Here is a 27,565-nt window from a genome sequence, read left to right on the forward strand (position 1 = left end):
TGATGGGTAAGTTTGCCAAATCCCCTTTTCCCAGCAGTGACAGCAGAGCGACGGGGATACTTGATTTGATTCATTCCGATGTGAGCGGTCGGATGTCTCATGTTTCTTTGAGTGGATATGAGTACTATGTGTTATTCATTGATGATCACTCCAGGAGGACCTGGATTTATTTTTTGAAGACCAAGAGTGAGGTCTTCAAGCGGTTTCAGGAGTTCAGAGCTCTTGTGAAGACTCAGACAGGTCGAAAGATCAAGTCCTTGAGGTCGGACAATGGAGGAGAGTACACCCTTGGAGAGTTTGTTGACTATTGTGCGGAGGCAGGCATTAGGAGGGAGTTTACTGTTCCTTACAACCCCCAGCAGAACGGAGTTGCAGAGAGGAAGAACAGATCCATCATAGGGGCTGCCAAAGCCATGATACATGATCAGGGGTTGCCATTGTTCTTGTGGGCAGAGGCCTGCAACACAACTGTTTACTTGCAGAACAGGAGTCCGCATCGTGCCTTGGGGCACATGACTCCTGAGGAGGCTTTCTCTGGGAAGAAACCTGATCTTGGTCATCTTCATATCTTTGGATGCATTACATACTCCTATATACCCAAGGAGGAGAGGACCAAACTAGAGCCCACCGCAGAGAAGGGTATCTTTGTGGGCTACAGTGAGACCTCAAAGGCCTTTCGGATTTACATTCCTGCACAGAGGAGAGTTGTTGTCAGACGGGATGTGAAGTTCAAGGAGGACAGGGCCTTTAGGAGGTCACGGGAGTTAGAGTATCTGGATCAGCCAGACCCTCAGCAGCAGTTGAGTCAGTCGCAAGGATCCAGTGGGCAGGGATCAGGAGGATCCGGAGGTACATCTATGAGGATGTCAGGTCCATCAGTGAGCAGTGGCTCGCCGAGCCAGAGGGGTGGTGCTCCGGGCAGCATGCAGAGCAGTTCACAGAGCAGTTCACTAGGGAGTCCACTGATGGACAGTTCACACGGTACCTCAGCTTCTACAGGTTCAGGTGCAGGCAGGAGGACAGCAGAAAGACAGTCAGGAGTTCAGGCTACTGATGGTGATGAGGAGGAGGAGTTTCATTCTCCTATGGGAGAAGCATGCTCAGGGAAGAGGAAGCCCAAGTGGCTTCAGGACACCTTGAGAGATGCCACATCTGTTGCTGAGCCGAAGAGGCCGGTCAGAGAGAGTAGACCACCTGAGAGGTTTTGTAGTTATATGGCAATGGTTACCAGCATCCTTGACTCTGAGCCTTCTAGCTATGAGGAGGCAGCTAGCCAGCAGGTCTGGAGAGAGGCCATGCAGGAGGAGTATTCTTCTATCATGAAGAATGATGTTTGGGAGGTGGTGCCGAGGCCTGAGGGCAAATCCGTGGTTACTTCCAGATGGCTTTACAAGGTAAAGCATGCTGCAGATGGCAGCATTGAGAAATTCAAAGCGAGGTTTGTGGCTAGAGGGTTCTCCCAGGTAGAGGGAGTTGATTATGAGGAGACCTTCGCTCCCGTGGCTCGATATACTTCGATCCGCTCCATTATATCGATAGCAGCAGAGATGGGTTGGAAGATCCACCAGATGGATGTGAAGACCGCATTTCTCAATGGCTTCATCCAGGAGGAGGTGTACATTGAGCAGCCACAGGGCTTTGAGGTGCATGGGAAGGAGTCCCATGTGTGCAGATTGAAGAAGGCCCTTTATGGCCTGAAGCAAGCTCCCAGAGCTTGGTACTCCAGGATAGATGCATACTTGCAGGGGATGGGTTTCACAAAGAGTGAGGCAGATCCGAACCTTTACTTTATTGTGATTGGTGAGGAGCCTCTCATTCTGGTGCTGTATGTGGATGACTTGATCATTACAGGTGCAGAGAGACTCATAGAGCACTGCAAGAGAGATCTTGCGACGGAGTTTGAGATGAAGGACATCGGCTTGATGCATTACTTTTTGGGTTTGGAGGTGTGGCAGGAGGAGGGGCATTTCTTCCTGGGGCAGGGGAAGTATATTGTGGACATCCTTAGCAGATTCCACATGGAGGATTGTAGACCCATGTCGACACCGATGATCACCAACTGGAAGAAGCTTCATGCTTCGGATTCCGAGTTGGTGGATCCCACATTGTACAGGCAGCTGATTGGTTCCTTGATGTATTTGGTCAACACTAGACCAGATATCTGTTTTGCAGTCAACACGATGAGTCAGTTTATGTGTGAGCCTAGGAAGGTTCACTGGGTGGCTGCAAAACACATTTTGCGGTACTTGCAGGGGACAGTGGATTATGGTCTGGACTACAGGCAGGGAGATGGAGTGAGATTGGCAGGATACACTGATTCTGATTGGGCAGGTTGTGCTTCTGATAGGAAGAGCACTTCAGGGTGTTGTTTTGGGTTGGGTTCAGCAGTAGTGTCATGGTTCAGCCGGAAGCAGCAGTCAGTAGCACTGAGTTCAGCGGAAGCAGAGTATATGGCAGCCAGTCTAGCTAGTTGTGAGGCTATCTGGCTTCGCAAGATGTTGTTTGGCTTATTTGGTCAGCCGTTGAGACCTTCAGTGATTTACTGTGATAATCAGAGTTGCATTAAACTCACGGAGAATCCAGTATTTCATGACAGGTCAAAGCATATCGGGATCAGATATCATTTCATCAGAGACTATGTTCAGAAGGGAGCTGTGAAGCTTGAGTATATTTCCACTGATGAGCAGGTTGCAGATATCCTTACCAAAGCCTTACCACGGGGCAAGCATGTCTACTTCAGAGACAAGATGGGTGTGGTGAGGAACACCTTCCTCGGTAAGAGGGAGTGTTGAAATTTGGTACCGGAGGACAGGTGGTTCCCTTAGGCTTTGATCTTTGGCCTAGGGAAAAGTGTCCAAAAGAATTTAATTTTTCTCCTAAAGTGACTTTATAATTTTATAAAGTTAAATCTAATTTAAAAGTGACTTTAAGTGATAAAGTTATTAAGTCTAATTTTAAAGTGACTTTTATAAAGTCAATGAAAAATTAGAAATGAAAAGTGACTTTGGAAATAAATGACTAAGTGGGTCTTTATTAAAGTGGAGTGAATTAAAAAATAGAAAGTGAGATTTAAATGAGCATTTAATCTCAACCATTGATCTAAATCTATTTCAGCCATTGGATTTAGAGATCACCCAAAAGTCACTTGGAGTTATATTAAAGGAGGAAAATGAGGAAAAGGTCATTCATTCTTTCATGAGCAGATTGGGAGAAGGAGAGCAAGAGAGCAAGAGAGATTTCTGAGCAGGAAGGAGAAGGAGACAACAGCTTGGCACACATTCCAAGGCAGCAGTTGAGCAGATTTGTACAGCTGATTCAGCACATAGTGAAAGGCAGATTTTTGCACAAAAATCGAGGAGCAGTTTGCTGATTTTTCTGCACACAAAACGGAGGCCGTACAGCATTTATTGCTGTCCTGTTTGCTGTAATTTCTAGATTGCTGTGAGGCACGGGAAATGAGATAAGTTGTAAATTTGCTTGCTGATTTTTTGCTGAATAATTCTCACTGTAAAAAGGCAATTTTCAGAAATAAAGAAGAGCTCTCAAACTGGTTTTCCCCAAGAGTTGTAGGGGGTTTTTTCAGGGTCAAGTTGACCAAAAATATCAGTGTTTTAATGTGTTTTAATGGCTGTTTTTAATTGCTGATTTTTATTTCTGCAATTTCCAGCATTCTGAAAAATTTCCAGAATTTGTGTTTTCAGCCATATTTATTTTTTTCAGTCTGTTAAATGTATGGTTATGGGAATGGACATTTAACTACATGGGAGAAATAAGGTGAAACTGAAAACCGGGGTGGGAAAACAGAAATTTTTACAGACGCAATACAATTCCCTCATATATAGTGAGGGGTTGCCTTTTAGGGCAAAAAAACTAAATTAAACATAACTTCTACTGTCAGATCATCGACCTAATGAACGGTCCGAACCCCTGCGGGGGGGACAAGTTCCCCTCGCGTGGAGGGGTGTACAGTCTTCCTGGGGTATGCATCCGGCTGAGGCCTTTGAATACTGAGGATAATCAGGCTCCACACCCAACAATCTCTCACTTGGAGACTAATTATAGAAACTCCACTGTTGCTTCATTTGCTAGACAATAACTCCATTTTGGACCCGGCTGTTTCTCATCTTCTTCATCATACTTGAAGACCAATTGAAACTGAGCAAATTTTCAGTTTTTCCCTGGTTACAACTTTTGTTAGCATATCTGCAGGATTCTGGCTAGGGTGTATCTTTTCCAGCTTCAATTGTCCATCTTCCAATGCTGATTGTATGAAATGGTACTTGAGCTGTATATGTTTAGTCTTGGAATGAAATGCATAGTTTTTTGCAAGATGTATGGCACTCTGGCTGTCATTGTAGAACCTGCCCATCTCCAAATTTTTACCCAATTCATCCAGAAACCTTTGTAACCAAATCATTTCTTTACTAGCCTTTGTAGCAGCAATATACTCTGCTTCTGTTGTTGAAAATGCAACAACACTTTGGATTTTTGAAACCCAACTGATAGCTGTTCCACCTACAGTAAATACATATCCTGTAGTGCTCCTCCTGTTATCTCTGTCACCTGCCATATCTGCATCAACATATCCCTGTAGAACAATGTTTGAACCACCAAAGCATAATGCTTGATTTGTGGTACCTCTCAAATTCCTGAGAATCCACTTCACCACCATCCAATGTTCTTTTCCTGGATTGTTCATGTACCTGCTTACAACTCCCACTGCATGTGCAATATCGGGCCTTGTGCAGACCATTGCATACGTTAAGCTTCCAACTGCTGATGCACATGGAACTTTAGACATATGAGCCATTTCTTCTTGAGTCTTGGGACATGCCTCCTTACTTAATTTGAAATGGCTAGCCAAAGGTATACCAACTGGTTTTGCATTCTGCATATTAAACCTTTTCAACACCTTTTCTATGTACTCACTTTGAGACAATGTTAATTTTTTCTTCCTGTCTCTAGTTATTCTCATACCAAGGATTTGTTTTACAGCACCCAAATCCTTCATTGCAAATGAGTTTGCCAATTTCCTTTTGAGCACATTTATCTCCTGCATGTTAGAACCTGCAACAAGCATGTCATCTACATACAATAACAATATAATATAGCTCCCATCATTTTGCCTTTTGAGATAAACATAATGGTCAGAGTGACATCTAGTATAACCTTGTTCAGACATAAACCTGTCAAATTTTAGATACCACTGCTTTGGAGCCTGTTTTAAGCCACACAAGCTCTTCTTCAACCTGCACACTAGTTTCTTCTTCTGTTTTACCTCATATCCTTGTGGCTGCTACATATATATCTCTTCCTCCAAATCCCCATGGAGAAAGACTGTCATCACATCAAACTGCTCAAGATGCAAATCTTCAACTGCTACTAGACTTAGAATAGTTTTGATTGAAGTCATTTTCACAACAGGAGAAACTATCTCATCAAAGTCTATACCCTTTTTCTGTACAAACCCTTTCACCACAAGTCTAGCTTTATACCTTTTTCTACCTCCATCTTCTTCCTTCAACTTGTAAACCCGTTTATTTTGCATTGCTGTTTTACCTGCAGACAACTTGACTAAGTCCCAAGTCTGGTTATGTGCTAAGGAGTCCATCTCTTCTTTCATGGCTTGCTCCCACTTCTTCCTAGTTTCTACCTGCATTGCTTCTTCATAACATTCTGGTTCACCAGAATCAGTCAACAATACATAATATAATGAAGGAGAGTATCGTTCAGGGGGTCTACTTATCCTGGTAGATCTTCTAACACCACTTTCGGGTGTTTGAGGTGCTTGTTGCTGTTGTGGTTGTTGTTCTAGCTGTTGATCATTATGATTTTCAGGCACCATCACTTTTCCTGTGATATTGTCAAGCACTGTGTATTCTGTGTTTTCTTTTTCTTGTTTCTTTTCCTGCAACTGATTCTTATACAAGACCTTTTCATTGAATATTATATCTCTGCTCCTAATGATTTTGTGATTTTCATAATCATATAAGCGATAACCAAAATCATTAATTCCATATCCAATAAAGGTACATTTTTTTGATTTTGCTTCAAGCTTTGTTCTATTTTCTTTATTAATGTGGACAAAGGCTTCACAACCAAATGTCTTTAAAAATGAGTAGTTTACCTTTTTACCTGTCCATGCCTCCTCTGGAATACCACCATCCAAGGAACTTGAAGGCCCTCTGTTTATTAGATAAACAACAGTGTTTACAACATCTGCCCAAAATTGTAAAGGCAATCCTGCATGCAATCTCATGCACCTTGCACGCTCCATGATTGTCCAGTTCATCCTTTCTGACACACCATTTTCTTGTGGTGTTCCTGGAACTGTCTTCTCTCTGCGAATTCCATTCTCTAAACAGTACCTATCAAACTCTTTACTGCAATATTCACCTCCATTATCTGATCTGAGACACTTCAACCTTTTCCTTGTCTCATTTTCAACCAAAGCTTTCCATTTCTTGAAAGTATCAAATACGTCAGATTTATTTCGAATACAATAAAATCCAGGTTTTTTTGGTTGCATCATCAATAAAAGTAACATAATAACGAGAGCCACCAAGAGATGATACCTGAGCAGGTCCCCATACATCTGTATGCACAAGCTCTAATTTTTCGCTCTTCTTTTCTTTCCCAACTCTAAAGAATCTGACTCTCTTCTGTTTTCCATAAACACAATTTTCACAGAATGTTAGATCAACATGCTTCAAACCTGGCAACAAATTTCTCGAGTGAAGAATCTGCATCCCCTTCTCACTCATGTACTCGAGCCTATGATGCCACAATGCTATATCTTCTCCTGTAGAGGTTAAAGCTAAGTTGCACGAAACGGGGAAACACGGAAGCGAAACGAAATGGGGAAGCGAAACGAAACGCGACCTCCCCAAATTTTGGAAACGGGGAAACGCGAATATATATAATAATATATATATATATATATATAGAGACAAGTCACAGCTTAGAAACCCTAAAACAGCTTCTAGAACAGCTTAGAAACCCTAAAAAAAATTCTAGAACAGCTTAGATGCCCTAGAAACAGCTTCTAGAACAGCTTAGAAACCCTAAAAAAATTTAAAAACTAATTAGAAAAAAAAAAAAAAATTAAAAAACAAGTCATTTTTTTGGGGAAACGGGGCCCGTACGGCCTGGAAACGCGTTTCCGGCCGTACGGGCACGTTTCCATTTCGGGAAACGTGCCCGTACGGTCGGAAACTCGTTTCCAGGCCGTACGGTACGCGGAAACGCGTTTCCGTTTCGTTTCCGGCCGGAAACGGACCCCTAGGGCACGTTTCCTGCAACTTAGGGTTAAAGCATTAATAGAATTAGAAATACGATTGCATAAATACAGTGTACCAACCTTTCCTCCTTTCGCTATTACCAAGGATCCTTTAGTGACCTTCCAGGTTTTATCTGTGAAAGTACTAATGCAACCTTCACCTCCCAACTGCCCTGTTGAAATCTGATTTTTTTTCAGAGCTGGAACATGCCTTACCTCCTTCAATATCCATTGATTTCCATTCTGTTGTTTTATTAAAACTGTGCACATTCCAATGATTTTACAGGGTTTATTATCACCCAATCGAACCTGTCCAAAGTCTCCTTGAACATAATCATGAAAATGTTTCTTATCAGGTGTGGCGTGGAACGAGGCCCCTGAATCTACCACCCAGGCATCAATAATATTTTCTAATGAAAGAATCAAAGCATATTTCAACACATCACCTGTTACATTCGCTTCATGATTAGTTTCTTGCTGTGCGTCTCCTTCTTTTCCCTTCTGAGACTTGCAATTTTTCTTCAGGCGTCCTTTCTTCACGCATTTCCGGCACACTATCCCCGATCTGGACTTGGATCTGCCTTTTCTTGACTTACTGCGATATCTTGGGCTCTTTCCTCTTTCCATTTTTCTTCCCCTAGTCTATGTAGTCAAAGCATTGTCTGATGTCTCACCGGAGCTTTTCCGTTGCATTTTCTCGCTAAGGATTGCACCAACAACATCATCAAACTTTAAAGTACTAGATCCAGAGACAAAGTTACTAATGGCCATAACTAAACCATTCCAACTTTCTGGCAATGAGCACAGAAATAATAGAGCCCTAACTTCATCATCAAAATTTACCTCTATAGAACTTAACTGACTTGTAACTGTATTAAAATCATTTAAATGATCTGCAACAGATCCACCTTCTGACATCTTCATATTAAATAAACGCTTCATAAGAAATATCTTATTTGAGGCTGAGGGTTTTTCATATAGTTTGGCCAATGCCAACATTAAACCCTCTGTTGTCGTTTCCTTTGAAATATTAAATGCTACTGACGCTGCCAGGCACAACTGTATTGTTCCAAGTGCCTTTCTGTCAAGAATATCCCGTTCTGTGTCTGTCATACTCGTCGGCTTCTTTGTCTTTCCGTTCAATGGTAGGTACAGATCTCTCTGATACAGATAATCTTCCATCTGCATCTTCCAGAACTGGTAGTTTTGGCCGTTGAATTTTTCGACCCTGAACCTACCATCTTACGCCATTACTCCCACTCGAACCAGGAACCCTTTTCTCTCCTGCGATTTTATTAGCCAAATAGACCTTCGGCTCTGATACCAGTTGTTAGAAAATTATATATTACGGAGCAATGGAACACATAAAATATTGCAGAAATATAAACACAGAAAATGCATAAAACAAGAGAGACATAGATATACGTGGTTCACCCAGATTGGGCTATGTCCACGGAGAAACAACCAGTCCTTCTTTTATTATATTATCCAACATACTGAAGAGATACAACCTACAACAGATTCGCTGTAAAACCCTCTTCGCTCTCAATCTCCTCTCTCTTCCTCACTTAGAATACAGATCTACATAGACGTAATACATTCCCCTCATATATAGTGAGGGGTTGCCTTCTAGGGCAAAAAAAACTAGATTAAACATAACTTCTACCGTCAGATCATCCGCCTAATGAACAGCCTAGATTGATTAGAAATTACTAAACTTTTACAAGGCAATTTTACATCTATTTTTAGCTTCGGGTGCGCTGCCCCCGAACCCCCGCCAAGGGACCACTGGCCCCCAGACCCCCCAGCCGGGGGGGATCGGCTCCCCCGAACCCCCACGGGAGCCAATCTCGCGGGGTGGACAAGTCCCCCCTGCACCCACCGCGTGGAGAGGTGTATAGTCTTCTTGAGGTATACATCCGGTTGAGACCTTTGAACACAGAAGATAATGAGGCTCCACACCCAACTATCTAAACAATTAGATTTACCAGTGCAAGTGATTCAATAGGAGATATTGAGTAGCAGGTGGTAGAGGGGCAGAGTAGCATATTTCCGAAGGAGTTTCCAGTTCTGGAAGAGTTAGGAGAGGAGGTCGTATTATTTCTCCAGGAGGTTGCGCAGAGCCTACCCGCAGCCTCAAAGGGGTAGTTCGATTTAACCTAGTTGGAGGTGGATTCAATTTCCAAAGGCTGGGAATATTTCTAGAAGGCCAGGAGGATCATTTCTAGAGAAGTAACAGGTAGAATGACTTGAGTGGTAGTAGTTCCGGGGCTAAGTGAGTTACAGGTTGCTTAGAGGTAACCCAGAAGCCTGTGTAGCGGGCTTGGACGACTGACTTGGAGTTGTCAGATTGAGCAATGATTGCTTGATGAGTAGGTTAAATTCCCTTAGATATTTTTGCCAGTATTTCTCTCATATAGAAATGCCAGTTTGGTATCATTTTATTGTACTTAGAAATTCTGCTACTGTATAATAATAAAACCGTCATTGCTGCACCAATTTTCCCATATTGGGTTTTTCCAAGGACAATTGTCCAAAAATAATTGCGTCATTTTTATGTGTGTGCAAGCATTTCTCAATTCCTATTTTTGCTTCCACAATATCTTTTTATGATGAAGAAATTGCAGTGTGAATTATTCTTTGTTTTCCGTAGCAAATAAACTGCATAATAATTAACCAGTTAGAAGAATAATTTCCGGTTGTTGCATTTCAAGGAATTTTCACACACCTCACAAGGCCTGCTAGATTTTGGGGCAACAGTTCCATTAGAAGATTAATCTTCCACAAGGAAAAGGCGCCCATATGTGATGTCATGACAAAAATGTGAGGTCAAAATGGTGAATGTGTCCTATCTCATGAATAAAACAACCCACCATATAATAATATAAAATAAGTCCATCAACAAATATGTTCTAAGGTGTATCATGATAATGTGGGTGGCCCCATTAAAATATAATCAACTACCTCCACATATGTTCTATCGAGGTATACAGTTCATAAAGGCTGTGTACTATGAAAATAGTAGCATATCTTAGTAAAACCCCTCCAAAATCCAAAGTCATAACAAAAGGGAACTGTGCGTTACTTCCTAGTCACAAAAACCATCATGAACTAGAATCACACCATGCCACTCTTAATCCATCAATAATTGTTAGGGTGTTTCACATGAGAGATATATGAGTGATGGGCTAGGCAAACCATGAACAACATAATTATGAATTCTCGACCAATGATATTCCATTGCACCAAAGAGAATCTAAAAAATGCTCAACCAAGGCATAAGTGAAACCATAAACCCTAGGTCATCCAAAACTCAATCAACTTGTAGAACATTCATTTGTGATAAAAATCACAAGAGTAGTGGAAAGCTCCACTAATATATATATATATATATATATATAGATATGGGGAAATCTTGTTGCTAGTAACTTATAGCCATCTCTTTGACTACGTTTCCATGCTATGGGGACTTGAACACCGTCACTCACATGAATAAAATCCTGATCACCTCACTGCTTGCTGGTAGAGCACACACCCATGGGAAGTTACTTTATATCTACAGAGCACCACACTTTTGAAGGTAGTTAGTCCTTAACTCAGTTTCATGTTCTTAACTGGTCTCAGCTAGTGCTATTAGTGATAATATTATGAGGTCCTCTCAGCTCCAGGCACTCACTGGACTACATTATCAGGGGTTGCATTCGTACTTTCACATTGATTGATGATGATGAAGATAGCTCTTATCCCTCCTCTATGCCTACCTCTATATCTAGTTGAGTAGTGCTGTTCTCTTTTTTCGGGTTTACCTTCTAACATCACTCTTCGTTACTCTGTTGTGTTTTGATTTTCACTTGTATCTCTTTATATTTTGGCTTTTAGAAGTAACCATGGCCTCCCACATATATTTGTGACCTTGTTATATTTTTTTGTCACATTTAGGTCTGCTGTGGACATTAACGAAATTATATTATTTCTTTGTTGTGACAATGTAGTGGCATAGCCTCTAAGAACGAACCCAATGTATGATAGTTGTCCACCAAAATAAATTTCCAGTGCTTTTCTATTTTCATCCAAGTTCCTTGAAATAGGAATTATGAAAAATCTAGTAACAAGTAACTTTGAGGGTGTCATCTCTCTCTTAAATATCCCTAGGTCCTGTAAATGGATATATAATGTTTTTATATGAAGTGGCTTCAGATTGTACATTGTAGATCAATTATTCAGATATTAGTTTGATATGATACATGTTGTTGCCACAGTCACTATAAAATGCAGTCTCTCGTGTTTCAGCTTATTGTCGTACTTTACTACTTATGGTTGAAAGTGTTTTCCTTTCATAAATTATGTAAAAGGAACTGAGGCTTGATTTTGACTTTCTATGGTTTAAAGATGGTTTTTTGTTTATTTATAAGCTCCACATGAAAAGAAATATGAAAAATTATTTAGAGAATCACTTCTCATTATTATTCATTATGCCTAATATTTTGGTCCCTTTCCTAAAAATGAATAAGAGTAAATTGCATGTTCTGCTACAATGTGCTTTCGTTGTTGATTGCAGGTTGGCATACCATTTTTTGGATTGCTTTCATCCCTTTGATTGTAAGTTTAATTGAATCCTTTGAAGGATATTGATAAGTCTGTAGTAAAGAAATATGTGTATTCAAGGATTATGATTATTATTATAAGTTTCTTTTCCAATTCTTTTTCTTTCCTTTTTTGTTCATTTGAAAAACATGTCATAAAAGTATGTACAAACAAATAGAAAAAACAGAAGGTTATAGACTTGTTGCAACTTTTATTAGTAAGGTTCTTGTTACCACTCTATTTAGTAGGGGTCATAGGAGGGGCTCCTAAGAGATTACTACTCGATCAAGTGGCAACAATGGGACAAGGACCTGTTGTCACCTGTTACCACTCAAACTAGCAGGGGTCCTAGAGGGGCACTTGCTAGGTCAAGAGCAACAATGGAGCTAAAGCCCACTGTCACCACAGCTGAACCTCCGTACTCTTTACGGACTTTCACCAATGGGAGGAGACCCGCTATATAGGGAATCACCTATAAAGGGTAGATCAAATGAAATGGGTGTGAAGTGATTCCAACAACCTTTTCCTAGGAGAAACTCAAGATTGCGGCTTGCTTGCTTTTAAGAGAGGTGTAGGGTTCTCTAGGAGAGGTTGATGAGGATTTAAGGGCTAGTTTTAAGGAATGTGACTTGCAAAGGAGCCTCCTAATCCCTAAAATCCATATGGAACTTGGTTGTCCAAGTGGTTTCTGAAGAGTCGACTTTGATAAGAAATGAGACCACACGGGACCAAGTGGACCCCTGAATAGGTCAAGGTAATGGGATTTAGCAACCAATGACGTATTTGACCCAACCAGGGAAGAGAAATGGATCAAAGATAGAATTCCTAACAAAGTAAATATAAAGATCCCAATGAGGCTACTAGTTTAAGGAAGCCAAGGGCAAGATTCGATGACAAGGCTAGGGCTTGGGATATCTCACAATCGCTCGATCAAAATTTCCTCAAATTTGGAGGATGCATAGGAGACAGACCAACGTATTAGGAACCAAGAGATCGAATTGTTTGAGTGAGTCATTTGCAAGAAAGATGATGCCCTAGGATATCTAATGGGACTACGCCTAGATAGGAGAGGAAGGTGAGAGAAAAGATAAGTATCAAGGTGATCACGTTATGGTTGACCAGTGCCTAATCCTTTGGGGAGATTGGAGTCAAGAAGAATAATGAGAATGTACTTCGTTTTCTAGGCCAAGGAGGCCTCAAGGTCAACTTTGCTTAGCATTAGGGCAAAGGAGAGTGAGCTTAAAATCTTTATACTTTGTTTTGCAAGATTAGATGGCTTGTCAAGATAAATTCAACCATAGAATTATCCCTAGGAACATCCATTCATCATGCATGGCCCATATAAGGAGAAACACTATCTAGAAACATAATTTCCCCAATTTCGCAATAATGGATGCAACAAATTAGCCCTAGAATAGAGAAAATATCATCATCAATGCAAGTGACAAGGTAAAAGAAAGAATAACATTAAATTGTACTTACATGTAAGAGAATATATCCAACCATCAATAATTTTGCCAATCAAGGAGCTCTAGGACAAGAGAAGATGATCCAAACATCAAAATTCATTCCATGCTCCAAAATTTCGTCCACAAAGAAGGATAGTGAAAATCTCTAAAGAGATACAAGTCCAAACCAAGTGACGATGTCCAAATGAAATCACATCACTTGTATTTATACACTTCTAAGGAGTTTGATTTAGCTAATTAGGCCTAATTTAGACCCTAGAATAAAATAATGTATAAGATAACCAAGTTTTGGTGACAAGCCCACCAAACTAGCTCATAAGCGAAAGAATAAGCCTCTCAAGAGGTCGAATGATCAATAATGCATGTCCTTGGGCCTTAGATGAGGCCTGATGAAGTCCATAGGTGCCAAAATGTGAAATAGGACTCCCAAAAGCAGTGGACAAGGGGGTGGCCCCTTGTTCTCCAAGTAGTAAACCTGTGGTGCTCCCAAGTGGGTGTGGGGGCACACAAGTGTCCTCATGGGTCTCCAAATAAGTCGAAGATGCCTGTAGACCATCTGCAAGGGCTTAGATGATGGTATAAGTGATGCCACATCATCATACAAGTCCTGGGTCATTTGCCAAGTGCATAATGTAGCTGTGGGGCCGACTGGGCATGGTGAACCAGGTGCATCTTCCTCGTCCAATAGGTGAACCATAAGCGATCTCTAAATGACTCTAGGGATCCATGTACTAGTACCTGTTGCTACGGAGACCCATGGCTCTCTACGCACATCCTCATGTGCCAATGTAGCCCTCTGGAGGGTTAGGACCCCATATAGGGAGACCAAACCCAAAATGGAGACCATCTGTAATCCTGCATAAGATCCAATGCGTCCCCGCACCTTCCAACATATCAAGTCATTAAAGCAATCAAGTAAAAGAATTTACAAACCATGGACAATGAGTGGGCACTTCATAATGGCATGCCCTTCCATAGTGGGCTTTGGCATGTGCCAATGTCTCCAAGCTCTAAGAGGGGTTAACCAATCATCCTATTAGGTGGTTTATACTTCTAAAGGGGGTGATATGTTCATGGTACATCCGTCAAAGGGTGGTGGCATGTGATATAATGATGGAATAGGGTAGGGGACAAAGGGGAACAACCTGAGTCACACCTCATGTCACAAGAGTAGCTAATAAAGGGAAGCCCATACTTGGGTAAATAATGTATAGGAGGGAGTAATCGTGGTACATGAGTTACCCTGAACTTGCTTTTTCCACCCTTCTTCAAATGCTTTTTGCCTTTTGTGATTTTCTTTGGTTAACTGCTCGTGGCTCAAAGGGATGAGAGCATGATGTGCAAAGTACAGCAGTGGGTACCCCCTTTTAAGGTGGGGTAGTTCATTGCCCACTAGGTGTTGGGACAATCATGGGTTCCTGAATGATAAAGGCAGACTCTTCAAGGGCATCTACAAAACAGGGTGATGGCTATGAGAGGGAAGAGCTCATGTAATGGCTTTTGCCCATGTGCTAAATGTGTTTGTCTTGGCCATCTTTTTCATTTTGTGGTACAATTTCTTGTTGAATGTGGCCAATTATGATTTTTCTTTTCTTTTCAGCTGCATCAAACTCCAGGGCATCATTCCAAGCCTAATCCAAGATGTGGGCAAGGGGAGGGGATGGTTGACCCTATGTGGACCCAGTCGAGAAATGTGGTCCCAGGTGGGAGAAGTGATGAAAGGGGGTATAATAAACGTAAGGGGGAATGATATATATATGAATCGGTGAGCGGGACCACACATCCAAAATCAGGGTTTTGTTAGCTTTTGGTAGCATTGGATGTGCTCTAGCCATGAAAATTGGTGGAGAGGCTAAGGCACATGAGTTCTAAAGAAACTAGAAATCATTTGGTGAAATTCCACCCTGATTGTATTTTATTACAATAATTAATATTTCTAATGGGGGTCCTAAGTCTAAACTTAGGAAAATTAAAGTATTAATGGGTATTAATCAATATAAGGGTGAGAATGTTCTAGAAAGCAGATCAAGTCAATTTTTAATCTTAGCCATTTATTAGAGACTTAATCTTGGCCATTGAATTCTCAACGAGAAAAGTATAGGAAAGAGGCTTGGGTTTCATTTAGAAACACACATGGAGAGAACAAATTGATCTAGAGTTCGATTTATGGGGTTAGGAAGCTAAGAAATTCGAACTAAGTGATCATTCTACAGCAGAGGGGCAGGGATAGTTTAGGAATGCTGGGCAGAGAGGCGAAGATATGCTAGTGGAGGCAGCGCAAGAGCTAGAAGGACTGACGCTGGGCAATCTGGGCCCACGTAGGCCTGACGCAGTGCCAGAAGGGCTAGCGCAGAGCAGACACTGCACCCCATGCAGAAAGCTGGAATTGCGAGAACAACTGAGAGAGGTTGACGCAGAAGTTCCAAAGGTAGAAGAGACAACGCAGAAGCTGACATAGAGCTTGTAAGGCTAACGCATGGCCTATGCAGGGCCAGCGTAGAGATAACCAGGGTTAGCTAGTTCTGCTGCTGGATCAACCGGAATCTGCTAGGTGAAGTGAGGTAAAACTAACTCAGTTCTCTGCCATTATATTTTCTCTGGCATTGGATTACGGGAGGGCATCCAACATTGTATTCAGAATTACTGCTTAATAATAGAAACCTTCAGAGTTGCTGCACCGGTTTTCCCGCATTGGGTTTTTCTAGGGATTATTTTGTCAAAAAATAACTATATCCTATGTATCTTGTTCTTTGCTCAGTTTTCTGTTTGATGTAATCAAATTTAAAGTAGTGTAGGCTGCAAAAGTAATTTACTTCAGTATTCAGAAAGTAACTTGATAATGTATATTGAAATCAAGTAGGAGAAGTAAATTCAATTTTACTGCAGTAGCAGTTCCTTGGAGTAGGAATTTTCACATGTTTCCCATGAAATATCATCTGAGAAGCCCAAAGGTGAGTAAAAGAGTTCACACGGGACTAGGGTTCAAGGTTAACACCCCAAAAGAGATCTAGGGGACAAGGGCACAGACCTAGTCCACTCTTTCCGCCAAACCCCCCATTAGTTCATGCCCAATAATTTCTATGATAAGTAAATTAAAGTACTTAGTTACCAAATGACAAGACATATCTTTTGATTTGAGAGGTCCACCTTCAAACATACGATCATGACAGATGAATGAGGGACCACATGGTTGGCTCAGGTGGCGGAGAAATGGCACAACGAGATAGTTGGGGCTGCAAGGGCTTGTCGGCTAAGGACCATCATGGAGAATTTTTTTCTCCTAGGGATATCACCCACAAAGTGGTGGGGAACATCGCCCAAATTATACAAGTGAATGCGACAATGCTCCGGGAAGGGGTTGTCACTCTGATCCAGGCCATCTCCATTTAAGTTGTCTCCCTATAATAGGCTAAGGGGGGTTGTCCCTATGGATGAAACAATGAGTTTGGGAAACACAACTGAATGGCCTAGCAACTTGGTTGAAAATGATTGGAAAGTTTAATTATTTAGCACAACTTGATTAGATTTAAAGAATTTATCAGTTAGAGACTAGTGCCTTAGGAATCAAATTACTTGCACAATGTAGATTAATTTCCAAGTAACCAGATGAATAGTTGCCGCTAGGATGAAAACTATCCTATATGAGATGCAACACCTAAAACTAACTGAGATGCAAACTCTTGGTTACTTTTAGATTAAATGCCTATTCTGCGTGAATTCTCTCTCTCAGTTGTTTTGGAATTAGTCTCAAATGTAGGTTGTAATATTCATACTAGGAAATAACAGTGATAAAACAAACTCCACATGCAACACATAAATTTAACATGCAATTAGACAACCACAAATTAATCCAAAAATTGCGCCAAGCTGAGCCATTTTATTACCAAAGAGGAATGTACAATATATGTGTGGAATATGTGCACCTAGAATTGCTAAAGCAAACTAGACAAACACCAGGTGAGAAATTGTGTTGCTCGGATGCTAGGAAGTGATTCAAGCTCTGCGCTGGCCTTGGAAATCTACAAGTGTTGGCTGGGAAGAGACTGTTGTATGACCCCTCTAGAGTGCTCAGTAAATTTTGCGAAATTAGCCTTGGGCTCTCCTTAATAAACCCACAAATGCCCATAAAGGGTTGGGCTTAGTTCCAACATTTGAAATTACCCCCAATTATAGCATGCTCCTCTGTTAGAAAATCAAATAGGCAAAAATATTTTATTATATAGATAATTACTTGTGATTCTTTTGTCTTTATGTTCTTTTATCTTTTAGTTCATCAAGCAATTACTAAGAAAATAACACAAGTACAACAAATGTAGGTGGACAACTAGGGAAAAATCCCTATCTAGGGGAAAACCTAGTCAACAATTCTTCCTTGAATAGTTTCTCGAGATAATCCAAGACTTTAGACCCAAACAAAGATTCCTTCCACACCAAGTCAGCCCTCAATCCTTCTTGTAGATGACACCCCCTCACAAGCAACTTCAACCTAGCAGTATCAACAACAATTTCGACCCAACAACAGTGGTAGCAGCAGCTTCGACCAAACTTGGAGAACTTAAATCTCCCTTGATACACCTCAGAATGGAGTGAGATTTGTCCCAAAATTTCGATTTTGAGCCCCTCTATCTTCCTATAGAAACGCACACTTCTTTCCAACTTCTTTTCTAGCCCTTAAACAATTTCGCACTAATCCAACTTCCATCTTCAAAGATCGAACTATGTGAGAGAGAATGCGATGCTCCAAATGAATTTGAACTCCTTATATTTATAGCCCTTTTGTGTGTGAAAAATCAGAAACCTGGTGAGGAAGGGGTCTATGCTTTCCCCTTTCTGCATCCTGGTGCATCTCATCTTCTCCTCCAAGTACATCTTCCTTGAATAGTTTCCTCACTGGAAATAATTCTCCTAATTGTTAAATTAATTTTAACAATTTATTTATTGTGTGCTACAACAAATACTGAATCAATCACATTGCAACCTACACAAATAAACTATGGAAGAAATAAGCATTGGAAGAAATACTAGCACACACACATAACATAACCCAGTTATTTTTGGACCAATATCCTTAGAAAAACCTGTGGACCACTACCGATCAACTACCCATAGCAGTACACCCCTTTTCTTTGCAAAAAAGGTAGCGCTTGATCGACATGTCCGTGCCATTCGACAGTCATCGACAGCTTGATCAATTTATGTTGTAAACCCGGTCTGCATGTATAAATTGTAAATAATCTTAGCAGATATGAGTCATGCATGTAAATTGCCTAGGTGGACCTAATTTTCTAAGTGATAATCTACGTTTCGGAAGGTTTTTCGTCTCATCGATCCATGATCGGCAGAGTTTTCCTTCAGCCTAACCCCAAAGCCGGAATGGATTTTGTCATTAGAATTTTAGGAGAATCCTAGTGTGTTAATCTGCTAGATTATAGTTGTGTCGCAAAACTGGGTGGTTTATGAGGGTCTATGTCAAATGGGTTTTCCCCCTTAAGGTGTAAAGTTGTAAAAGTCATGATGTAAGGTGTCTTGAGGGTTAGAAAATTTTTTAATCCCCTCATAAGTCTTATGTCCTAGGTCCTAGGTGATTTTTCCAAAGGCTAAGTTCGAGGATCCATTTAAAAATAAATTAAAAATTAAAATAAAATAAAATAAAATAAATAAATAAATAAATAAAAATAAAAATAATAAAATAATAAAATAAAGCAAAAACCCTAATAATAATAATATTTTTGAGTAAATAAATGCAAATTTTCATTTTTTTAATGAATTAACTAATTCGACAGATGAGATTAAGAGATATCTTGATTCTCATCGACGGTCAAGATCATTCCAACATGGATCACTTGAACTAACCGTTGGGATTTTTTCCTTTAAATAGGGTCCTAGGGGGTCATTTGAAGGATAGGATCTGTGAGTCTTGTGCTAAAGAAGCTCTCTTGTAGTTCATTTTTTTTGTGCAATAAAGAAGACTTTGGGGTTAAAAATCTTGCTGGTGTTACTCTTTTGAAAATGCTGTAAGATTGTTTTATTTGTTCTGCCTAATTTTATTTTCAACCATTAATGATAGCTTAATGAAGATTGATCTAGGCACAGGTATCTTGTCTGATCTTTGAGGTTTGAATGATAGTTTAGATTCTGAAATATATTGGCAGGTATCTCCATTTGATCGGGGTTTCACTATTGTTTTCTCCTTCTATGTTGATGGTTGATTTTAAGCTGTGCAGGAAATCCTTTTTTTAGATTACCGGGCTTATCATTCGAAATATTTTTTATGAATGCATGCAGGGTTTTCTGAAGCATTTTACATTTAAATTAAATTTTGATAATATTACTTCTATTATTGCTAAATCTAGCCGTTCAGGGGTCAAAAGCTGTAAATTGATTGGTTCATCTAGGGTTTCAAATTTTGTTTTATACATATATTATATTAGGGTTTTTATGCTCTTCTGCAGGTCACAGGTGCTACAGATCAGAGAAAATCTAGATATAATTGGAGAGGTTTCATCGTTTTCTGGGTTATCTTCTCTGCGTATTAGCTCCGCACTGCTCAAATTTAAATCAGCTGCTCATTCATACTGCTGCTATCCCTATCCATCTGCAAAATACATTAAATATTCACGCAGTCGTCTCCATACTTCCCCTCACCTGCATATACTTGCCACGTAAATTTGATTTTTTTTTGTAATACGCTAAGGGAAAGCGTATCGATCAATCTCTCCGCCTTTCACTGCATAGTATCCCCATCGAAATTGTTGTGGCCCGCAGACCCGTCAAGCACGCTCCATCAAACCTGCCTGCAAATCGATTTTTTTTATGGGCCGCCTGCAAGCTTGCGTGGGCCTCTTCTTTTCACGCTGCACAACCTTCTGATGCCAGCATATCATTTCCACGCCGCCCAACATTCCCCTCCGCGCGTCTTATCTATCCGTCCTGCATACACCCAAAGAAAACACGCAGCAAAACTTTAAACTCGATTCAGGGTTAGCGTTTTTTTTTGGATTTTACGGGCCACCAGCGAACGACTCATTCCTCTACCGATTTTCTGCATTCTACGCGCCTCACGCAGTCCTGATCTGAGCCCGCAAATCATACGTTGGGGGGTTTTTGGGCAATTTTCTATGTATCAGTGCGTTGGTAAGTTTAGCGTAGGGTTAGTGTCGTCGACTTTAATTTAGCCGTTTCATTTCTTTTTTCACTCAGACTTAGATTTAGATTAATCGTTTTTTACTTTTCCTGCTTTAGGCTTTAACTTAAATGAAAAATTTAAAAAAATAAAAATCGATTTTCATTTTTATTTTAGATTTTATATGGTATTTAGGTTATTTTAATTTTAGATTTAAGTTTAGTCTAGTTTTTTTTTGGATTGAAGTGTTAGTTTTAGTATTTAGATTTTAATAGTTTTTAGTTTAGGAATTAAATATTTGGGTTTGATAGTTTAAATTTTATTAATTTTTTAAGCTTTAGATTTAGTTTAGATAGATTTAACTTTCTTATATTTTAATAATTAAAAATCATAAAAAGACATAAAAATTTCCTTTTTTTATTAGACTTTAGATTTAATTTTTTTTTTTTTTTTTTTAGGATTAGATATGATTTTTTTTTAGGTTTTAAGTTTTAAAATTTTTTAAAAATAAAAAAATTATAAAATTTAAAAAAAAAGGGAGTTTTCTTTTCTTTTAAAGTATAGATTTAGATTTTTTTTAAATTTTGTTTTAATTTTTGTCTGAAAATCATAAAAATATTTTGGAAATATTTTGCCAATTTCAGTCTTGGCTCAGAAATTTCTTAGGTTTCATCTTTTATGCTGAGCCTAAATTTTTTGACTTGGGAATTAGTGTTTAATATGATTCAATGTTCATCTGAGGATTAACTGCATATCTGGTTAATGTTCATAATTGCGTGGTTGTGTATCAAGCATTTATCTTTTCGAATTTTTTTTAATCGCTGGATATCGTTATTGAGCTTTAATCGTTATAAGAACATTGTGGTTTTACTGGATACCTTGCATCATTCAAATTAATTTGATGATAAATGGTTACTCTACATGGTTTATATTTCTGCAGCATCTGATAATCAATTGTTTAAACATTAAATCCATAAGGCACTGGTCTTTTAACTTAGCAAAATCAATTTAGTGCCGGTTTCCTTTCGTGTCTCCCAACCCAACTGGTTCACAGTTGATCATCCATTTCCTACAGGGTCTACCCCTCTTAGCCGCGGGAGACAGGCTTAAACGGAGAGATTGGGGATCAGGGTGACAGCCCCCGATCTGAGCGTTGTCGTGACAATCTGTGCGACAACAAAACCCAACTCGGGAAAACCGGTGCAACAGGTGAGGGTTTTATTATTATGCAGCAGTGAAGTAATCTGAGTACATCTAGATGCCGAAACTGGAAATCCTACATTGAAATACTGGAAAGATAATCTAGTGAGGAGAGATTCCTCACTCCACAAGCAAATCCCGACACTGACCTTAGCTCAAATTGAGTCATCTAAACTACCTCTGTGCAGTCACTGCGTCACCCTAGCGTAGTTGTTGCTTCTCCCAGCTTGGAGCAACCTCTCCTCGAGCCGTCTGAGCAACTGTTGTATGGGAAAACATCTCTCCTGGCCTCGGGAACCTCTGCCCAGCGTTTGGCACTGAAATTTTGCTCTCCCCAGCAATTCGAATTTTCCTCTAGAGGCTATTTCACTGCTCTGTGTCAGCCTCTTTGTGGCTTCTCTGCCTCTCTGCAAATGCACTCACTAGATCAAGAAATCTTACTCAGGCTTCACTGTCCTTGCCTCTCTCCCACTGATTCGATTTCTCTGGCTCTCTCTTCGGAAACTGACTGCTGCTACTCAGGAAATTGATTTGCCAGTGAAATCGAACTGCTCAAGTGCTTTCTCCAAGTCCCATCGACTTCTTCTTATAATCCTCTGTGGAGACTTCAACGACTAAGATTAGATCTTAATCGATGGCTAGGATTAACTTGAAGTTGATCCGTGTGAGTTTCTAGAAAATTCAAACCATAACTTAATTAATTCTGATTAATTAGTTATATTCCCTAAGTTTAGACTTAAGAAATATTTAAAAATTGACTAATAATCTAATTAAGTCATTTCTAGGTGGAATTTCTAGAAATGATTTCCGGGTTTTGGAGATCTCATGTATTCTAGCCTCTCCACAAAATTTTGTGCCTAGAACACATCCTATGCTACAAAAACTAACACTCCCTCTTAGCGAGGAATGTGTTCTAGTGTTGTTGCCCCTTGTAGCACCATCCTATCTCTGCATCATCTCTTGTCACGCTACTAATATCTGGCTGCTGCTGCCCACCAACTATTGCACAACTCTGATATGTGTTGCATCTGTGCTGCTGTTGACCCTGCAAAACTGCTGCCAACACTGCATCTGCATTGCTACTCCTCCATCTGTTGCTGCTGCAACTGCAACTGAAAATCATCCTAAATACTAAATCAACTGTGATTAGTATAATACATCTGTCACTCGAGTCTCTAACTGCTGCTAGTATCTGCGTTGTCACTGAGGCATCTACACTGCTGCTGAATCTGCATTGTGCCACTTTGCACTACTGCCAACTTTGCAATGTGTTGTCCAGTATTTGATTGCAACTAGACTCTGCATCTGTCACTCTGGAATCTGACTGCATCTACTGCCACTGATCCATTCTACTACAAACTACTGTGGGCTCCGTAGCAAGGTATTGATTCAAGAGGTGGACCTCCCTAAGAATCCTGCCCATCTATCGCACTATAAGGCTACAACACAAAGTCACCCCACTTGAGTCCTGGGGGTATGTCAACAAACATGGCGAAGTCTTCCTTCAGCCTAGAGGACAACCTATCGATCTCTGCCTATGTTGCAGGGAACGTGGGGGACAGGTCTGTTTCCGTACGGAAACTAGGATGAAACACGGAAACGCGTTTGGTACGACCGTGAAACGCGTTTCTGGCCGTACTGGCACGTTTCCCGAAATAGAAACGTGGCTAGTACGGCCAGAAACGCGTTTCACGGCCGTATAGCCCGCGTTTCCAAAATAACTTGTGTTTTTATTTATTTATTTATTATTTATTATTTTTTTTATTTTGTTTATAATTTTTTTTTAGGGTTATCTAGTGAGTTCTAGAAGCCTGTCTAAACTTATAAAAGAGAAGTTTGTCTCATTCTCTCATCACACTATTCAGCAAGTCGTTTCTCTTGGAGACTGGCAGTTGTTTCAGCTAGGGTGTTTTGAGCAGTGAGCAAAGTAGATTTCAGCAACAGGAGAAAGAGATTTCAGTAGCAAGAGAAAGAGATTTCAGCAACATTAGATTTGGCTCAGCTACAACCATATTTCTCCTCTTTTCTGGCATTTTGGGGTAGCTTTAGCTACAGAAAATTAATTTGGGTAAGCAACATTCATTTTGTCAGTTTTTTCCTACTATTTCTTCAATTTTTCTAGGGTTTATGCTGCCAAAAATATGAAAAACGTTTTTTATTTATAGATTTGTTTTTTAAATTTATTTTTGCAGCAGATTTGGCTCAGCTACAGCCATATTTCTCCTCTTTTCTGGCATTTTAGGGTAGTTTCAGCTACAGAAAATTAATTTGGGTAAGCCACATTCATTTTGTTAGTTTTTTCTTACTATTTCTTCAATTTTTCTAGGGTTTACGCAGCCAAAAATATGAAAAACGTTTTTTATTTACAGATTTGTTTTTTTAATTTATTTTTGCAGCAATGGCTTCCAGCCAAAGTGCAGCTGCAAGTTCAAGCCCTAGGGCCAACCCAAGGGCTGAATATTATCCTCTTTGGAGGCATGTGACGAAGCTTCAAAAACGTGGAGGTGGTGGCTCATGGGAATGGCGATGCAATCTTTGCAATAATATGTAGAAGGGCTCCTACCCAAGAGTGAAGGCACATCTATTGCATGGAGGAGGACAGGGGGTTTCAGGTTGCACAAAAGCAGTAGATCCATTGACAAGGAGGGCATATCAAAGAGAGCAAGATGAGGCAGATGGTACTAAGAGAAGGCATGATGACCTTACTCAAACTCCATCTAACATTGAGCCAAGGATTGTAGTTGAAGCAAGAAAGAGGAGAGCCAGTCACACTCAACAACATGAACAACTAGCACCCAAAAATACCAGAGGCCCAGGGGCATCCCCTTCAGTTCAGGATAGCAGAATTGCTAGATTGGTGAATGTGCAAGCAAGAGAAGAAACTGATTCCAGAGTGGCTAGGTGCATTTATGCATGTGGTATCCCATTCAATTTTGTTCGCTCTCCTTACTTGCAAGATATGATAAGGGTAGTTAACAAAGCTCCTCAAGGGTACAAGGGGCCCAACTATGAGAAAGTCAGAACCTAGCTTCTCAAAAATGAGAAGGACCTTGTGGAGGAAATTTTAACTCCAATTCGTTCTTCCTGGAGTAGCTCTGGGGTTACCATAGTCTCAGATGGTTGGACAGATATAAGGCGCAGACCATTGATAAATATCATTGCCACTTCCCCCAAAGGAGCAATGTTTATCAAGGCAGAACACTGCTCAGGAGAGGTGAAAGATGCACAGTTCATTGCTGATGTTATTATAAAAGCTATTGAACAAATAGGGCCTAATAGGGTGGTGCAAGTTATCACGGATAATGCACCAGTTTGCAAAGCTGCAGGTTTAATTATGGAGGGGAGGTATGACCACATCTTTTGGACACCATGCATTGTCCATAATCTGAATCTGATCTTAGAGGAGATCGACAACAAAGCTTCCTGGATAAAGGAACTCACAGGGGAAGCAAGGGAGATTATCAAATTCATCACCAACCACCACCAGTCTCAGGCCATATTTCATGAGTACTCCAAATTGGAGTTGTTAAAAGTTGCTGAGACAAGATATGCCTCAAACTTCATGATGTTGCGCCGCCTTGTTGAGGTTAAGCAGGCATTAGTTTCTATGGTGGTGAGTCAACTTTGGATTGAGTGGAGACAAGCAGATTCAGAGAGGGGATCTATGGTGCGTCGATTGTGCCTTGATGAGGATTGGTGGAGCAAGGTAGATTTCTTGCTAAAGTTCACAACCTGTGCATTTGAGCTTCTCTGGAGTGCTGACACTGACCAACCTTTCTTGGGAGAGGTATATGATGGCATGGATTCCATGGTTGAGAAAATTATGGAAATCATTTCGCAAGAGTCTCCACAACTTTTGTTTGTTGATGATCATTTTGCTAGTTTGATCAAGAAAATCATTGTTGATAGGTGGAACAATTTCAATACTCCATTGCACACTTTAGCACATGCTTTGAACCCCAAATTTTATGATGAGGAGCTTATTTCTCAAAGCAATGGGAAGAGGAAGGCACCCGATAAGGATAAAGAGGTGGCTAATGGGGTGAAAAAAGCCCTTATGAGAATGTTTCCTTCTCATCTACACAGGGAGGTAAAGGAGGAATTTGCCAGTTTTGTTGCAGGAATAGATGATTATGCAGATATATCAGCTTTGGAGGAGAGAAGCACTATGAATCCAGTTAGGTGGTGGATTTGTCATGGAGCAAATGGTGTACATTTGCAAAACCTTGCCATTCGTATTCTTTCACAAGTGGCAAGCTCTTCATCAGCAGAAAGGAATTGGAGCACTTATGGTTTTATTCATTTTGTGAAGCGCAATAGGTTGGGCTCACAGAAGGTACAGGATCTTGGTTATGTGCACTCCAACCTTCGCCTTACATCTCGTAGGGGTCCATAATACAACACTGGTCCTTCTAAAGAATGGGATGTGGATGCAGAAAATCCTGATTTGGAGCTCTCTCTTGCTGCCTTGAATATTGAGGCCGAGTCTGGAAGTGGAATTGGTGCATCATCTTCTTCAGCACCACCATCCACTGTTGAGCATTGTGCTGCTTTTATTTTTGATGAGGATTGTTATGATGAGGATTAGTCTTTTGACTCTTTTGTCTCTATAGTTCTTGCAGCCTTATAGTCTTTATTGTACTTGCAGCCTCACATACTAATATAAATAAAGGCTGATTTTGAGATTTTTCCCTTGGATATATAATAAAGGTTGAGTTTGGATTTTCCTATATTTTTATTTTCATTATGTGATCATTCATGACTCATGAGTAAATGTGATGTAAATTTAATTTTAATGTTTAAATGTAATAAATTATAATGTATCATTAATGCTTTATGATTGCACATATATATAATAAATTTTAAATATTTTTAATATATATACATGTATATATATATATATATATATTCACGTTTCCCCGTTTCCAAAATTTGGGGAGGTCGCGTTTCGTATCGCTTCTCGTTTCGAAAACTCGTTTCCATTTCGCCGTTTCGTGCAACTTAGATCTTTGCTGATGCTGCTTGTTGGTATTGCTTCTCCTCCTTGTCTTTCTTCCTGAGAGGACACTGGGTGCTGTAGTGGCTAAGCTCACCACATCTGAAGCACTTGACCTTTGATAGGTCCTTCTTCTTCTTTCTCTGCTTCCCTTGTCCCTGATTAGGACCCTTTGATGTGAGGGCCATATTCTCCGCCTCCTTGATTCGCTTCGATCCACTGCTGCTGCCACTGATGGAGCTCTTCAATAGAGCTCGTCTCAACTCCTCTTGCTCAAATCGGCCCACATCCTATCTCGACATGGCAAGGTTCCTCTACCCAAGATACTTTGGACAAATACCTGCCACTCCTTTGAGACACTGTTGAGTGCCAATTGTACTAGCTCTATGGGTTGAGGCGTTGCCCCAACAGCTGACAACTCATCCCAGATCTCCTGAATCCTAGTGAGGAAGGGGTCTATGCTTTCCGCTTTCTGCATCCTGGTGCATCTTTGGTTCTCCTCCAAGTACATCTTCCACTGCTTGGAAGTGCCTTGGTATAGTGTGGAAAGTGTATCCCACATCTCTTTGGTCGTTCCCTTGGCCACTATGTGATACAACATGACCCTGGACACCATCTAGGTTTAATATCTTTGCCCTCGCCATCTCCTTTCGGTATTCCTTCAGTTGAACTGCATCTATGGGGGTAGCTACCACTGCATCATTATATAGCTTCAAGCCATATTCATCCAGAAGGAAGGACATCCTTGCCTTCCAAATGACATAGTTGAAAGCACCGTCCAACCTATCCTGATCTCGAAGTCCAGTAGTGACCATCTCAAAATGATGTCAAAGATCTCCTCTTCTCTTTTGCTCAACTATTGAAGTTTCTATGTTTACTTAGTTAGAAACCCTCCATGCACTTTATCTGGTTTA

At 40.3% G+C, this 27,565-nt stretch overlaps 1 protein-coding gene across 1 annotated transcript in view; it reads left to right on the top strand.

The window, feature by feature from the left end:
* Window positions 1-27,565, top strand: part of LOC149173783 (MLO-like protein 1) — a 525,125-nt gene that overhangs the window by 267,738 nt on the left and 229,822 nt on the right. The window contains exon 10 of the mRNA XM_089424731.1: window positions 11,838-11,878. Within this exon, the coding sequence (XP_089280857.1) occupies window positions 11,838-11,878 (41 nt within the window). The remainder of the gene's footprint in view (window positions 1-11,837; window positions 11,879-27,565) is intronic.

The sequence above is a fragment of the Pinus tabuliformis genome, chromosome 4_2 (genome assembly GCF_031772625.1).
Source record: "Pinus tabuliformis cultivar Carrire ecotype Pingquan chromosome 4_2, CPIR1, whole genome shotgun sequence".
Classification (NCBI taxonomy): Eukaryota; Viridiplantae; Streptophyta; class Pinopsida; order Pinales; family Pinaceae; genus Pinus; species Pinus tabuliformis.